Source organism: Dendropsophus ebraccatus, chromosome 5, assembly GCF_027789765.1.
Source record: "Dendropsophus ebraccatus isolate aDenEbr1 chromosome 5, aDenEbr1.pat, whole genome shotgun sequence".
In the NCBI taxonomy this organism is placed as follows: Eukaryota; Metazoa; Chordata; class Amphibia; order Anura; family Hylidae; genus Dendropsophus; species Dendropsophus ebraccatus.
The window spans coordinates 152057713-152073873 of record NC_091458.1 but is presented as its reverse complement, the minus strand read 5'-3'; the positions used below and the strand labels follow the sequence as shown (position 1 = coordinate 152073873).

Here is a 16161-nt window from a genome sequence, read left to right as displayed (position 1 = left end):
AGTGCAAAGTTGCTTGAAGCCTATGCACTCTATCTCGCAGCGCGGGTGTAATCAGAGAACTCTGACCACTCTACTCATCCCAGGTAATAAGGTTTGGGGCTTGTGTCACCCTCTAGGACGGGTCACCCAACACTGGTGGGCAATAGGTGGTGCAAAGACCAAAAGAGTCAAAACACAGGCACAAGTATTATTTCTACTTTCAAGTCTTCTTCTTATCCTACCTCTGAAGTCCCGGCAGAGCATAGTACTACTTGGGTTGGGACTCTCTTGACATCCTCCTCTCTACTCTTCTGATCCTCTTTTCTACCCCTCATCACGCAACTCAGTCAGCACGGCTGTGTCACTCCTTCTACTCTCAGTACAGATCTGGATTCTAAAGTATGAATTAACTTATCAAGTGTAAAGTATTGTATCAAGGCAAAGCTGTATTATCTGCTGCCTACCTCAGTATCTTCACAGTAAACAAGATTATATTTATGCTAAAGAGACTCTGTGATTCTTCGCTAAGCACCGACACCATACACACTCCTTGGGTCTTCTCCCCTTTCTGTGGGTGGAAGTACCAATAGTCCGGGTGGGTCACTACTCCACTCTGGACCACCTTGATAATTGTTCAAGGGACCCCGCAACAGCCCGGCAGGTTACTGTCCAAGGTATGGCCAGCCCACTAAAATAAAAGTAGGTGTGCCACCATACCTGTGTGCCCAACCGGCACCGGCGTCATGACAAACTACCACCCGGCAGAGCTATACCTCGGCCAACCACTACATCAGTGGAGTCACGCTGTACCAGCTAGCTTGTGACCGGCCGTCTACTCATCAGCGGGGCAGTCACCACACATTAGTTATACATTCATATTAAAGGGAACCCATCACCATGCTACCTAAGCTATCAGCATCATATTATAGAGCAGAAGGAGCTGAGCGGAGTGATATATATCTTTATGGGGAAAGATTCTGTATAACTTGTAATTTATTGATTGAAATCTCTAATGTTTCCACCCTAAAGAGTCCAGTCTACTGAGTGACCACGCCCACTGGACTCCTTATCACAGAATGATCAGGGATTTCAATCAACATGTTACAAGTTATACTGAATTTTTTCCCACAAAGATATATATCAATCTGCTCAGCTCTTCCTGCTCTATAACATGAAGGTAATAGATTAGATAGCACTTGGTGACAGTTTCCCTTTAAATATTATTTTGATAGACTGCAAAGAAAAGTAAATCATCCTTACTTTTTGGTTTATTTCTTCATTCAGCAATTACCTTAAATAATATAAAAGCTTTACGGTAGAACTGGTTGTTACAGTGACACCAAGAAGTGTTATTTATCTCTTGTTTTAAAGGGAATCTGTCACTAGGTTTATGCTGTCTAAAATGAGAGCAGCATAAACTAGTGAGAGAAATACAGAACAGATGGGTGTATTACTTACATCATTCTGTTCAGCCGTTCTCCTGATATGCAGGAGAATGGGCTTCATGCTGCGACACTCCTTCCGCATAGTATAGATAGACAACTGCCAATTAGCAGCTGGTGGGCAAAATGTGTTGTGCTCATGAATATCCAGGACTACTGAGCATACAAACACAATGGAGAGGACTAGTTATTGTCCTGTATTTAGGATGATATCAGTTGCACAGAATAATGTAAGTGATACATCATTCTGTTCAGTTTCTCTGTCAGGCTGGGTTTACACTGTGTTTTTAGCATACGTTTAACGGATCCGTTTTTTTTTAACAGACAAAAAAAATAGTGTCAGCAATGTTTTTGTGTCCGTCAAAAAAATCTGTTTTGATTAGTTTTTTTTATAATGGAAGTCAATGGAAAAACGGATCAAAACGGACGCACACAAATGCATCCGTTTTTGCAATCCGTTTTTCAAAAAACGGATTAAAAAAATGGATTGCAAAAGCGCAGTGTGAACCCAGCCTCACTAGTTTATGTTACCCTGAGATAGGACAGCAGAAACCTACTGACAGAGTCTCTTTAAATCATTGTAAAGGGAGCTCTGGAGATAAAGAAAAAAAATATCAAGGTGGCCAGAAAATTATAAAGATTTTTAAATTACTTGTCTTTAAAAAAAAATCCAGTCTTTAAGTACTTATCATCTGCTGTATGTCCTGCAGGAACTTGTATATTCTTTCCAGTCTGACACAATGCTCTCTGCTGCCACCTGTGTCCATGTCAGGAACTGTCCAGAGCAGAAGAGGATTTCTATGGGGATTTGCTACTGCTCTGGACAGTTCCTGACATGGACAGAGGTGGCAGCAGAGAGCACTGTGTCAGAGTGGAAAGAATACACCACTTCCTGCAGGACATACAGCAGCTAATAAGGCTAATTACGTTATTTTTATTATTTTTATTTTTTTTTAAATAGAAGTCATTTACAAATCTGTATAACTTTCTGGCACAATTTTTTTCAGCAAGTACCCCTTTAAGGATTCTCCCAAAAACTGCAAATTCTGGAATCCTAGTAATCCCAGAAACGTTCCCTTATTTCCTGTGGAGGCTACTTGTCCTTTTGCCTTTATGGATGTGTCACAATCACCAGACTGTAGTATTTATCAGGAAACTTGATATATTTGAGAGCTGCGCTTACATGACACCAACAAATTCTCCAGCAGAAAACAATTTAGGAGTCAGTCAGCCGACAATTACCGAGCGATACCCATAAAACGACTGACAGCTCCACTGCAAACTCCGGCTCCAAGACACAATCTTATGGCTAATAATTTATATATAACAAAGCACAGTTCAGTTTAAGTTCACACTAGGGGACCTTGTGGCTGTCATTCCCATGGGTATCAAAAAGACGTCCGTTATTTGGCCGTCTATAATCATTATGATCGTTATAGACTGTTATCTGCAAGTATCGGACGTCTTTTGGACGGCCAACAGCAATAGTAGTGTAAACTTAGCCTAGCACTGATATATCTCCCGCAGCCCTGGCAACAGGGCTAAATATCCCAGACAACTTTAAAGGGGTTGTTCATCCAAAAAAAATAAATTCTTTTAAATCAACTGGTGCCAGAAAGTGCCAGAGATTTGTAATTTACTTCTATTAAAAAAATCTTCCAGTCTTCCAGTACTTATCAGCTGCTGCATGTTCTGCAGGAAGTGGTGTTTTATTTCCAGTCTGACACAGTGCTCTCTGCTGCCACCTCTGTCCGTGTCAGGAACTGCCCAGAGCAGGAGAGGATTTCTTTGGGGATTTGCTACTGATCTGGACAGTTCCTGACACGGACACAGGTGGCAGCAGAGAGCACTGTGTCAGACTAGAAAGAATACACCACTTCCTGCAGAACATACAGCAGCTGATAAGTACTGGAAAACTTGAGATTTTTTTTTAATTGAAGAAAATTACTAATCTTCTGCCACCAATTGATTTGAAAGAATACATTTTTTGTGAATTGCCCCTTTAAGGCCCTTTTACATAGGGAGATTATTGGCAGAATAGAACCAGCAATTATCTGTTGAACAGGCAATCACAATAGGACGGGGTAAGCTGAAGTCTAAACTCCTTCATACCTATTTCTATTGCTGACAGATGTTGCGGACACTTTGCCGGCCACCATGAGATTCTCTTTACGGCACTGCTGTACTATATTGACAAAGCTAACCATTGGCCTATTATATATCTCCATGAAATGCAACATATTTATCTCTCATTTTTATTAGTCTTTATTTACTATATTTTTTCTTTTTTATTGTGTTCACATTCTTCATTTACAATATTTTTATTCTGTAAAAAAAAAAAATTTAAATGGGAAAAGTAGTATTTATTTTCTATGTGCTGGATTATGATTACAGTGTTTGATATTTGGTCAGACCTAAGTGTCACGGCCATGGCGGCATCTCGTGTTCCGGGCTGCCGCTGCACCGCTTCCCGCCGCACTCCAGTCCCAGCAGACGGCAGAGCTCACATGCAGGGGTCCGGTGCCGCTGTCACTTCAGCTCCTGACAGGTTTTCTCTGTGTTTCCTCTGCATGTCCCCCTTCTAGGGCGCGCACACATCGGCTCACAGTGATTTAAAGGGACAGATCCGGATGCTTCCCATAAAGTTTGTGGTCCCAGCTCTCCCATGGTTCCTGCCTGTGATTCGTGACGTTCCTGCTGCCTGTGCTTCTAGCCTGCTTCTCAGTTCCAGCCATGAGTCCTGCACTGTTGCTGTCTTCCTACGTGTCTCCAGGTACACCTCGCCCACGCCGCTAGCAAGCCAAGCCAGGGGTAGCGAGTTGGGGGTCGCCTGCCGCAGCAAGTCCATCCTGCCTTGCGGTGGGCACTGGTGAAGACCAGCGGCCCCTTAGGGCCCTATTATACATGGAACGATAATCGGCCGATTATCGCTCGGTGGAATAGAGAGCATGATCAGCCGATGATCGTGTCATCGGCTGATCGTTCATTTAGCGCCAGACCTAAAATCATCGTTCCCCCACCGCGCAGCGCTACGGTTGAATAGCGGTGCGCAGCGGGCGACCGACGATTTGAGAAGCACAATACATTACCTGCAGGTCTTCTCCTCCGCTCTGTCTTCCTCCCCGGGTCCGGCGCTCTGTCAGCTGACGGAGCGCTCAGCCAATCACAGGCCGGGACCGCCGCGGCCTGTGATTGGCTGAGTGGCCTGTCAGCTGACAGAGCGCCGGACCCGGGGAGGAAGACAGAGCGGAGGAGAAGACCTGACAGGTAATGTATGCTGCAAGTGCTGCAGGGACATCGGTAACGATGTCCCTGCAGCCCTCGCTCAACGATCACCGGGCCGTGGAATAGACCCAGTAAACGATCTAGCAGATCGGCGCTCGTTTACATAGTTGATCAGACCCTGCTCGGCCCGTGGAATAAGACCCTTAGACCCCGCTCCCTGGTGCAGCTTACAACATCGCTAGCGGTGGTACAGCGGATCCACAACTCCAGCCGTAACAATAAGCTGGCTATACAATACTGTTATTTTTAGTCCAAAAGAGCTACAGCCAAGACCTCATACCAGTAATCAACCCATTTACCCAATCTTACCAGAGAAAAAAGGCATCCTAAAAAATCCTCATCATTCACAGATGCAAAAACTGCACTAATCCTTGTAGAGATGGATGATCCCAGTGAAATATCAGGTTACAGCTGCCTATAAAAGTCTATGGAGAGGGGAATTGGGGGGGGGGGGAGGTGGCTATAGGAGACAGAAGCAGAGATAGAGTTACAGAGCCATGAGCTTGTATTATGTATTGTATTTTATCAAGTGCTTGATTCACAGCTTAAACTGCACAGTACTGCTCTATAATATTCTCCATGCTGCTGCCTGCGAGGATATACCCTACAAATGTGTAGCAGGAGCTCCTGTTCTGTGTGTGCAGTGTGTAGGAGGCATCAGAGTATGAGCTGGAGACTGCCAAGGGGATAAAGGATGAAATATGCTGTGCACTGTACAATAGGCCATAAATAGTACTACCACTCATAGTGTACATAGCCTTAAAGGACACCTGTCACCCCCCGTGCCGGGGTGACAGGCTCCCGACCCCCTGTTAGATCCCCCTATACTTACGTGATCCCGCCGGGTCCCGCTTCCTGAGCCGGTCAGGTCCCGGAGATATCAGCTCCCGAAGCCGTTGACAGTTGAAGCGCTTTGACAGCAGAGTCAGACGCCCATAGAGAATGAATGGGGAGTCCGATGCTCCGTCATTCTCTATGGGCATCGGACTCATCTCTCAGCGCGCGCGCCGGGCTTCGGGCGCTGATATCTCCGGGACCCGACCGCATCAGGAAGCGGGACCCGGCGGGATCACGTAAGTATAGGGGGATCTAACAGGGGGTCGGGAGCCTGTCACCCCGGCACGGGGGGTGACAGGTCCTCTTTAACATGTGAAATTGTTATTAAAAACATGCAAGGGTTAATCTGACAAGCTCTTACTGCATAATATTTAGACTTGCTGTGCATTACACTTATAAAGCTGGTGGTACAGATGGTAGCAATCTATTCCCACTGCACTAGTACCTGCCATGGCTATGTATCTGATCAGCTGAGAGGGCTGTTACATCCACTTGCACACTATACTGGGGGGTTGGCCAGTACCCCTCAAAAACAATGAAGGTGTGGTATCCTACTAGGGGTGTTACTGTTGTTCACACCCTTCGCAAAAGTCTGTACTTTTTGTGGTCTTATTGCAGGGAAAGTAGTATCAAGAGATGACCACTAGATGTCGCTGTATTGTGTATTGAAGTATGGAAGCTGCACAGCTGAAGTGTCTCAAAGGGTTATTGTGTTTGTGTGTACCAGAATCTGTGAACCAGTAGGATCTTTACTTTCTTCTGTCCTATCACCTCTTCTCTTTCTGCTCTTTTGTTGCACTCTTTCCACCCAACCACAGCGCACCTTACACACTGGTTAGGAAGTTAGTTGGGTGAAGGAGCAGTCTTAGTCGAGATTCTGTGGAGAAAGGACACAGACCAGATAGCTCTCCTCAGTGGTCCTACCTTGGGCCAGTAGTAGTCTTAGTCAGTGCCCCGCATGGGTAGGACGCAGGAAAGTGCTCTCTTACAAAAATAACAGTGCAGGACAGTATCCACTTCAAAAGCCAAAGGAGTAGGAACTAGTCCAGGTGGAGCAAAGTTACTTCAAAAGTCTAGGAACTCCATCTCGCAGTGCGAGTGTCAGCCAGGGAACCCTCAGCACTCTGCTCATCCCAGGTAACAAGGTCTGGGGCCTGTGTCACCCATTAGTACGGTTCAGCCAAAGCTAGTGGGCATAAGGTGGTTTGAAGACTATAGGAAAGTCAATACACAGGCACAGGTTGTCTTCTTTTACAAACTCCAGTATTTATTGAAACTCTAAGGGTCCATTTACACAGAAAGATTATCTAGCAGAATATCTCCCAAAGATTTGAAGCCAAAGCCAGGAATGGATTTGAAAAGAGGAGAAATATCAGGCTTTCCTTTATGACCTGATCTTTGTTTATAGTCTGTTTCTGACTTTGGCTTCAAATCTTTGGCAGAGAATCTGTCAGATTATCTTTCTGTGTATTGCTGCGTTTACACGGAACGATTATCGTTCGAATTTTCGCAATAACGATGGCATTTGAGCGATAATCCTTCCGTGTAAACACAGCAAACGATCAAGCGACGAGCGAGAAATCGCTCATTTTGATCTTTCAACATGTTCCCAAATCGTCGTTCGTTAAAAATTCGCAGATCGCTTCGTGTAAACAGTCTTTCACAGATTCACCCTATGTAAAAGATGGGATTAAGCGATCTTAAAAACGATCGCAATAACGATTTTTCTTACGAATTTTCTAACAATTTTTTCGTCTAAACGCTGATCGTTATAAAAGCCAAATCATTGCTTCAAAATTGTTAAACGATCAATTGGGCGAATTATCGCTTTGTGTAAACGCAGCATAAATGGATCCTATCAAGTGTATATTCGAGCTCATCTGTATCACCTGTCGCACATTGGCCGATAGAAGAGTCTGTGATTATTCACTACCACCCCATCAGCAAATCCCCATAGAAACCTCTCCTGCTCTAAACAGTTCCTGACATGGACAGAGGTGGCAGCAGAGAGCACTGGGTCAGACTGGAAAGAATACACCACTTCCTGCAGGACATACAGCAGCTGGTAAGTACTGGAAGACTGGAGATGTTTAAATAGCAGTAATTTGCAAACATAATTTTCTGACACAAGTTGATATGAAAGAAAAAAAAAAATTCTCCGGAGTGCCCCTTTAATTAACACAGTATACATGTGATGGAAACCTTTTTTTCTTTCATTAGTCAGGAAGCCGTGTCAGGCTGGTGGAGCACTAGGACACACACACAAGGTGGAGATGGAATACATTGATTTGTTGCTAGCTATAACTTTTTATGATCTCATTGTTTAAGAATCAGGTTTGGTTTACATGTGCAGATTTGGTCTATAAATCAGACTGTCATCCAGGTCACACATTATAATGGGTATTTAAAGGGGTTATCCAGCGCTACAAAAACATGGCCACTTTCTTCCAAAAACAGCACCATTCTTGTCTCTAGTTTGGGTGCAGGTTTTGTAACTCAGTTCTACTTAAGTAATGGGAACTCTTTTAAAAATATTTTTCGTTCAAGTCAACTGGTGTCAGGAAGTTATATAGATTTGTAATTTACTTCTTTTTAAAAATCTGCAGTCTTCCAGTATTTATCAGCTGCTGTATGTCCTGCAGGAAGTCTGACACAGTGCTCTCTGCTGCCACCGCTGTCCATGCCAGGAACTGTCCAGAGTAGGAGAGGTTTTCTATGTAGATTTTCTACTACTCTGGACAGTTCCTGACATGGACAGAGGTGGCAGCAGAGAGCACTGTGTCAGCCTGGAAAGAATACACCACTTCCTGCAGGACATACAGCAGCTGACAAGTATGGGAAAACTGGAGATTTTTAAACAGAAGTAAATTACAAATTTATATAACTTTGTGACACCAGTTGATTTGAAAGACAAATATTTTCATTGGATAATCCCTTTAATTGCAAACCCCACCAGAATTATTTTATTTATTGGATATTATATATATATGGTGCGTTCACACCTACAGGATCTGCAGCTGATTTTCTGCAGCAGATTTCATTTAAATAACTGAACACAGCATCAAATCTGCTGCAGATCCTGTAGGTGTGAACGCACCCTTAATTTATATATTTTTATATTATATATTATATTTAATATTTGTATTTTAGTTATATACAGAATAATATTTATGCTAAAAAAAAAAAAATACTACAGGAAAAATGCCTATGTATAAACCCAACCTTGAGGTCATATATATATATATATATATATATATAGTACTCATTGTTAATTATATCCCTTATTGCTATGTGATTGTCCAGCCATGTATACAAGAGATACCTTGAGCAGCCACTGTGTGTTGTTCTCCATGATACTCTCCAGTTCCCGTATCCTGCTGATAGGCCACTGATGGTCGTCCTGGGCAGGGGCATCTCTCTGCAAGGAGTTGGACACCTGGTAGTCCGCTGGGGGTGAGTGGCAGCTGTCAATCTCCGGGAGAAGGAAGGTGTAGCTGCAGTGTCCGTGCTGCACCTTATGCTGAAGCTTCTCAGGTACGTTCAGGTGAGCGGCCGTTACTACAAGGATCCAATTTGGAAGAAACAGCAAGATCACGTTCCTCCTCATGGTGCTGTAGTAGTAGTAGACGCAGGACTCTGCTCAGTGAGATAGCTGCCAGCGCCTTGTGTAGCAAACCACGTTGTCCTGTCAAGTTCAGGAAGTTTTTGTATGTAAGCAGCCCCCTCTATCCACAGTCTCCCGCCCCATTGTGTATGACTAGAGCTGGAGCGCTCCTAAGGATGCCTTATCGCTTAACCTCTGCATTACCAGACTGCTGGGAGTCATTCCGCATAGTCATGACGCAGAAGACAGCGACACGTTCCAACTTTTTAGCACATACAAAACTTTATACTTAAAGTGTTACTTTAAGAATCTCGCTGTAACCACAGGTAACCCAGACGTCAGGAAGCTTCACATCCACCATATCCTTGTTATGTCACGGCTGAGATACAGACGTAGCCCAATATGTCAGGATCACTTAGTAAAACGTCCGCGAGGTTTGACAAGGGACTGGTTTCTGTTTTAGCAATTATTTATCCCAGGAATTTTTTGTCTCATTTCTATTGTTATTGTCTATGTCATATTATAATTTATGTAATACACTGCGCTTATGCAGAAGATATAACTAAAGAGGAGCAAACTTTTTTAAATTTCGGTTCGTCAGGTTGAGGCAAAATTCGGGTTCGTCGGAACCAAACCTTAAAGGGATTATCCAGCAAAAATCTTTTCCTTTCAAATCAACTGGTGTCAGAAAGTTTTATAGATTTGTAATTTACTTCTATTTAAAAATCTCAAGTCTTTCCATACTTATCAGTTGCTGTATGTCCTGCAGGAAGTGGTGTATTCTTTGCAGTCTGACACAGTGCTCTCTGCTGCCACCTCTGTCCATGTCAGGAACTGTCCAGAGCAGGAGAGGTTTTCTATGGGGAGTTGCTGCTGCTCTGGACAGTTCCTGAGATGGACAGAGGTGGAAGCAGAGAGCACTGTGTCAGGCTGGAGATAATACACCACTTCCTGCAGGACATACAGCAGCTGATAAGTACTGTAAGACTGGAGATTTTTAATTAGAAGTAAATTACAAATCTTACTGACACCAGTTAATTTGAAAGAAAAAAGATTGTTGCTGGATCACCCCTTTAAATAAACCACACTATTGCTATGTTCACACATTGTTGAAATGAAGGACGTTTTTAGTGGTCAGTCGTCATTTACCAGCAAAAAATGGCTGCTATTTCAAAAACAAACATAGAAACATAGAAGATTGTCGGCAGAAAAAGACCACTGGGTCCATCTAGTCTGCCCTTTTAGTATTTTCTTTCTTATTATCTTAGGATAGATATATGTCTATCCCAGGCGTGTTTCAATTCTGTTATTGTAGATTTACCAACCACCTCTGCTGGAAGTTTGTTCCAGGTATCTACTACTCTTTCAGTAAAATAATATTTTCTCACGTTGCTTCTGATCTTTCCCCCAACTAACCTCTCACTGTGTCCTCCTGTTCTTGAGCTGTTTTTTTGTTTACTAAAAACACTCCCCTCCTGAACCTTATTTAGTCCTATAACATATATAAAGGTTTCCATCATGTCCCCCCTTTCCCTTCATTCCTCCAGACTATACAGATTCAAATCCTGAAGTCTTTCCTGATATGGTTTATGCCTCACACCCTCCACCATTTTTGTAGCCCGTCTTTGGACCCGTTCTATTTTATCAATGTCCTTTTTTAGGTGAGGTCTCCAGAACTGGACACAGTATTCCAGATGTGGCCTCACCAGAGCTCTATACAGCGGGATCACAATCTTCTTCTTCCTACTGGTTATACCTCTAGCTATACACCCCAGCACACGATTTGCTTTCCCCACCGCCTGGTTGCACTGGTGACTCATTTTAAGGCTGTCAGATATCACTACCCCTAAATCCTTCTCTTCTGAAGTCTTTTCCAACACAGTACTGCCGATGTGATACTCGGATAGAGGATTCCTCCTCCCCAAGTGCATTATTTTACATTTGGAAACGTTGAACTTCAATTTCCACTGTTTGGACACTTATCTAGCAAAGCTAAATCATTTTCCATATTACTGACACCTCCAGGAATATCCACCCTATTGCACACTTTTGTGTCGTCAGCAAACAGACAAACTTTACCTACCAAGCCTTCTCCTATGTCCTATTAAAAAGAATAGGACCCAGAACAGACCCTTGAGGCACACCACTTGTAACCAGTCTCTGCTCAGAATATACACCATTAACAACAACCCTCTGATATCTCTCCTTCAGCCAACCACAAATCCACTGAACTATCCAGGGATTAAGTCCAATTTTCTCCAACTTCTCTATCAGCTCATTATGGGGAACTGTATCTGCGGCTTTGCTGAAGTCCAGATAGGCGATATCCACAGCACCACCTTCATCCAGCACTTTTGTGACATAATCAAAGAAATCAATGAGATTAGTCTGACATGATCGGCCCTCAGTAAAGCCATGCTGGTTTGGATCCATCAAATTGTTGATTCTTAGGTGATCCATTATCTTCATTTTTACAAGAGTTTCCATCATTTTCACTACTACAGATGTCAGGCACACTGGCCTGTAGTTACTGGGCTCTTCTCTATTCCCCTTCTTGTGGATTGGTATAACATTGGCCGTTCTCCAATCATCGGGGACATCTCCTGTTAGCAGGGATTGGCTATACAGATCTGTCCGGGGGGCAGCAATCACAGATCTGAGTTCTTTAAGAACCCTGGGATGGATCCCATCTGGACCCATCGCCTTATTCAGCTTTAAACGGGCAAGTTCCTCTGCAACTTCAGCCTCTGAAAATACTGGAGCTGAACCCATATAACTGGAGGCAATGCTGTGTCCAACCATCCTGTGATTGTGAAGGCCGCCTTCTGAAAACACTGAGCAGAAGTAACTATTCAAATAGTCAGCGACCGCCTTATCTCCATCAATAAACATATTCTCCCCATTACTTATTTTACCATTCTTCTTCCTGTCACTTATATATCTGAAGAAGGTTTTATTCCCCACAGTGACAGATTTTGCCATTTCCTCTTCTTTTGAGGCTTTAGCAGCATTTATAATCTGCTTTGCCTCCTTCTGTATACTTTTATACGTCTCTCTGTCAGCTTCATTCCCAGTCTCCTTATACTTCCTATACGCTGCCTTTTTTCCTTTTACAATGGCCTTGACCTCTCTAGTAAACCATAATGGATTCTTCTTCCTTTTACTTTTGCTAACTTCTCGCACATGTAGTCTAGTTGCCTTTAATATGGCATTTTTTAATTCTGCCCACTGAGTGCTCGCTCCCGATGTTTTATCCCACCCTCTTAATTCTTTATCTAAATACTCCCCCATTTTATTAAAATCTGTCTTCCTAAAATCCAATACTCTTGTTGTAGTATGGGATTGGACGCAGTCAGTTTGTACGTCACACCATAAACACTGGTGGTCACTGGAACCTAGATTTTCTTCAACTCTAACTTCAGACACCCGATCCCCATTAGTAAATACTAAATCTAGAATGTTCTCTCCTCTGGTTGGTGACTTCACAAGCTGTTTTAGAGATGCCCCTGTAAGGGTCTCTATTATATTCTTGCTTTTACATGTAAGTGCAACAGTACAGCCACGATACCTCTCTTACATCTATACAGTCATGTACCCCATAAGAGATCAGCCAAATTCCCCATGCCAACACTTCCTGTCAGTAGTCCTATCATCAAGCTGGCAATCTGTCTGCTCTTGTGCATATTGTTTCCTGTAAAGCGTGACATATCGGCTCCAGCATCTCAAGTGAAATGACTTTCCACACTTTACGCATGGATCAAAAAAAAAAACAAAAAAAAAACAAAAAAAAAACATCAATTTGTCAGGCTTACGTAGAACTGATGTTCCTCAGGTGTTAGGATGTCATGGATGATATGTTTCCCTGTGTTTTATGGAAGAGGTCAAACATGGTAAGTTACATATGTTGTCTAATGGGTCATTTGCACGTCCACAATATACGGTGCGTGAAGTGTATACTGCGGACCGGACCTCGGGAAACATGATGAATCACGATGCTCGGAGCTCTGAAAATGTTTCACGGTTACTGTACTGACCCATTAACGACTTACAAAATACTGGCATATCATAAAATAACTAGATTTGTATTTCCAGGGAAATACATAGTGCTTGAAAAGAGCGCCCCTTTAACAGTGACTTCCTTTTAAGAGAAACTTTAACCCTGGGTGCCGTCCTTTTAAGAGTGACTTGGGTCCTGTCCCTTTAAGAGCGACTTGGGTCCCTTTAAGAGTGTCATGGGTCCTGTCCCTTTAAGAGCAACTTGGGTCTCGTCCCTTTAAGAGCAACCTGGGTCCCATTCCTTTAAGAGCGACATGGGTTCCTTTAAGAGCGACTTGGGTCCCTTTAAGAACGACATGGGTCCCTTTAAGAACGACCTGGGTCCCTTATCACAATGAATCACTCTTAAAGGGGCAGGACTCATGTCGCTCTTAAAGGGACGCGACCCAAGTCGCTCTTTAAGGGATGGCACCCAGGTTTAAGAGCAACTTGGGTCCCTTCCCTTTAGGAGCGACTTGGGTCCCATCCCTTTAAGAGCGACATGAGTCCCTCCCCTTTAAGAGTGACATGGGTCCCGTCCCTTTAAGAGCGACATGGGTCCCGTCCCTTTAAGAGCGACATGGGTCCCGTCCCTTTAAGAGTGATATGGGTCTGGTCCCTTTAAGAGCGACATTGGTCCCGTCCCTTTAAGAGCAACAAGGGTCCCTTTAAGAGTGACTTGGGTCCCATCCCTTTAAGAGCAACTTGGGTCCCGTCCCTTTAAGAGTAACTTGGGTCCCGTCCCTTTAAGAGTAACTTGGGTCCCGTCCCTTTAAGAGCAACTTGGGTCCCGTTCCTTTAAGAGCGACATGGGTTCCTTTTAAGAGTGACATGGGTCCCTTTAAGAGCGACTTGGGTCCCTTTAAGAACGACATGGGTCCCTTAAGAGTGACCTGGGTCCCTTTAAGAGCGACCTGGGTCCCTTAAAGAGCGACCTGGGTCCCTTAAAGAGCGACCTGGGTCCCTTAAAGAGCGACCTGGGTCCCTTAAAGAGCGACCTGGGTTCCTAATCACGATGAATCACTCTTAAAGGGACAGGACTCATGTCGCTCTTAAAGGGACGCGACCCAAGTTGCTCTTTAAGGGATGGCACCCAGGTTTAAGAGCAACTTGGGTCCCTTCCCTTTAGGAGCGACTGGGGTCCCATCCCTTTAAGAGCGACATGAGTCCCTCCCCTTTAAGAGTGACATGGGTCCCGTCCCTTTAAGAGTGATATGGGTCTGGTCCCTTTAAGAGCGACATTGGTCCCGTCCCTGTACGAGCAACAAGGGTCCCTTTAAGAGCGACTTGGGTCCCATCCCTTTAAGAGCAACTTGGGTCCCGTCCCTTTAAGAGCAACTTGGGTCCCGTCCCTTTAAGAGCAACTTGGGTCCCGTTCCTTTAAGAGTAACCTGGGTCCCTTTAAGAGCGACCTGGGTCCCTTATCACGATGAATCACTCTTAAAGGGACGGGACACTCATGTCGTTCTTAAAGGGACGGGACCCAAGTTGCTTTTAAAGGGACGCGACCCAAGTCGCTCTCAAAGGGACGGCACCCAGGGTTAAAGTTTCTCTTAAAAGGAAGTAACTGTTAAAGGGGCGCTCTCTTCAAGCACTATTTCCCTGGAAATGCAAATCTAGTTATTTTATGATATGCCAGTACTTTGTAATTCATTAATGGGTCAGTACAGTAACGTAAAACATTTTCGGAGCTCCGAGCATCGTGATTCATAAGAGCAACATGGGTCCCGTCCCTTTAAGAGCGACTGGGTCCCTTTAAGAGTGACATGGGTCCCTTTAAGAGCGACTTGGGTACTTATAATTGTAAAGTTTATTGCTCGGTTACCATGACAATCTTACTCATGTCAGGGAGACAAAATTGTTTAGGACCTTCCATCTTCTACATCTTCTATTGGACAATAGTGGACATGTGACTGTGGATGTTGTGATACATTGCCTGACAAGACCTTAGAATTTCTATTGGCTGCTATATTTCAGCTATTTGCATATGTGCTATGATTGGCTGTTAGCGTTTAGAGTGTGGCCATTATTTCCAATGGGCCATTATTTTCTATGGGAAATTAGGGGTCTTTAAACATAAATTTCTTTAAAATCGACAAATCCGATCGAAACCAAAAATAGATAGCACACCTGTCACAGCTGAGGGCTTCGAAACAGAGTCCGTGCGCAAAGCGGTTCGGGCTGTATTAATCGCAGAAAAATGGCTGGAAGAAGAAGAAACGGAAGAAGAAGTAGAAGAATACGGATTACAATATAGTGCTTTTTTAAGCACTATAATAAAATATTTGCTATCACCACATGCAGAATAGTTCCAAACGATTAAATTATCATATTCCTGATCTAATATGAAAAACTGCACAAATGCAAAAACCCGCGCAATGTGGTAGTTTTTTGGTCACATCACATCTAGAAATTTTTTTATAAAATGTGATCAAAAAGTCATATACAATGGTGGCTTGGATTACGAGCATAATTCGTTCCGGGACCGTGCTTGTAATCCAAATCCACTCTTACACCAAAGCAAATTTTCCCATAAGAAATCATTGAAATGTAGACAATTGGTTCCATACCCCAAAAATCATTTTATAATCATTATAGCAGCAGTGTGTATAGCTGAGTGTGAGTGCAAGCACATTATAGCAGCAGTGTGTATAGCTGAATGTGAGTGCAAGCACATTATAGCAGCAGTGTGTATAGCTGAGTGTGAGTGCAAGCACATTATAGCAGCAGTGTGTATAGCTGAGTGTGAGTGCAAGCACAATATAGCAGGAATGGACAGGATGGGAAACACAAGGACTGATAGAGACTGCAGGGAGCATGAAGGAATGAGCAGGGCAGATGTGGACACAGTATAGCAGCACTCTCTGTCCGGGGAGAGAGGGGTTAAAGCTATAAAGAGATTACCCCCACAGTCCTGTCCCCTGATGCAAGCCCCAGCCTGAAGTGGATCTGCTATAAATTGGAAGGTGAGAGAGACTT

The 16161-nt window shown here is 43.7% G+C and overlaps 1 protein-coding gene across 1 annotated transcript in view; it reads right to left on the bottom strand.

The window, feature by feature from the left end:
- LOC138793908 (angiopoietin-2-like) overlaps window positions 1-9193 on the bottom strand; it is a 36031-nt gene extending 26838 nt beyond the window's left edge. The window contains exon 1 of the mRNA XM_069972646.1: window positions 8866-9193. Within this exon, the coding sequence (XP_069828747.1) occupies window positions 8866-9150 (285 nt within the window). The 5' untranslated portion in view covers window positions 9151-9193. The remainder of the gene's footprint in view (window positions 1-8865) is intronic.
- Between the last annotated feature and the right edge of the window lie 6968 nt (window positions 9194-16161).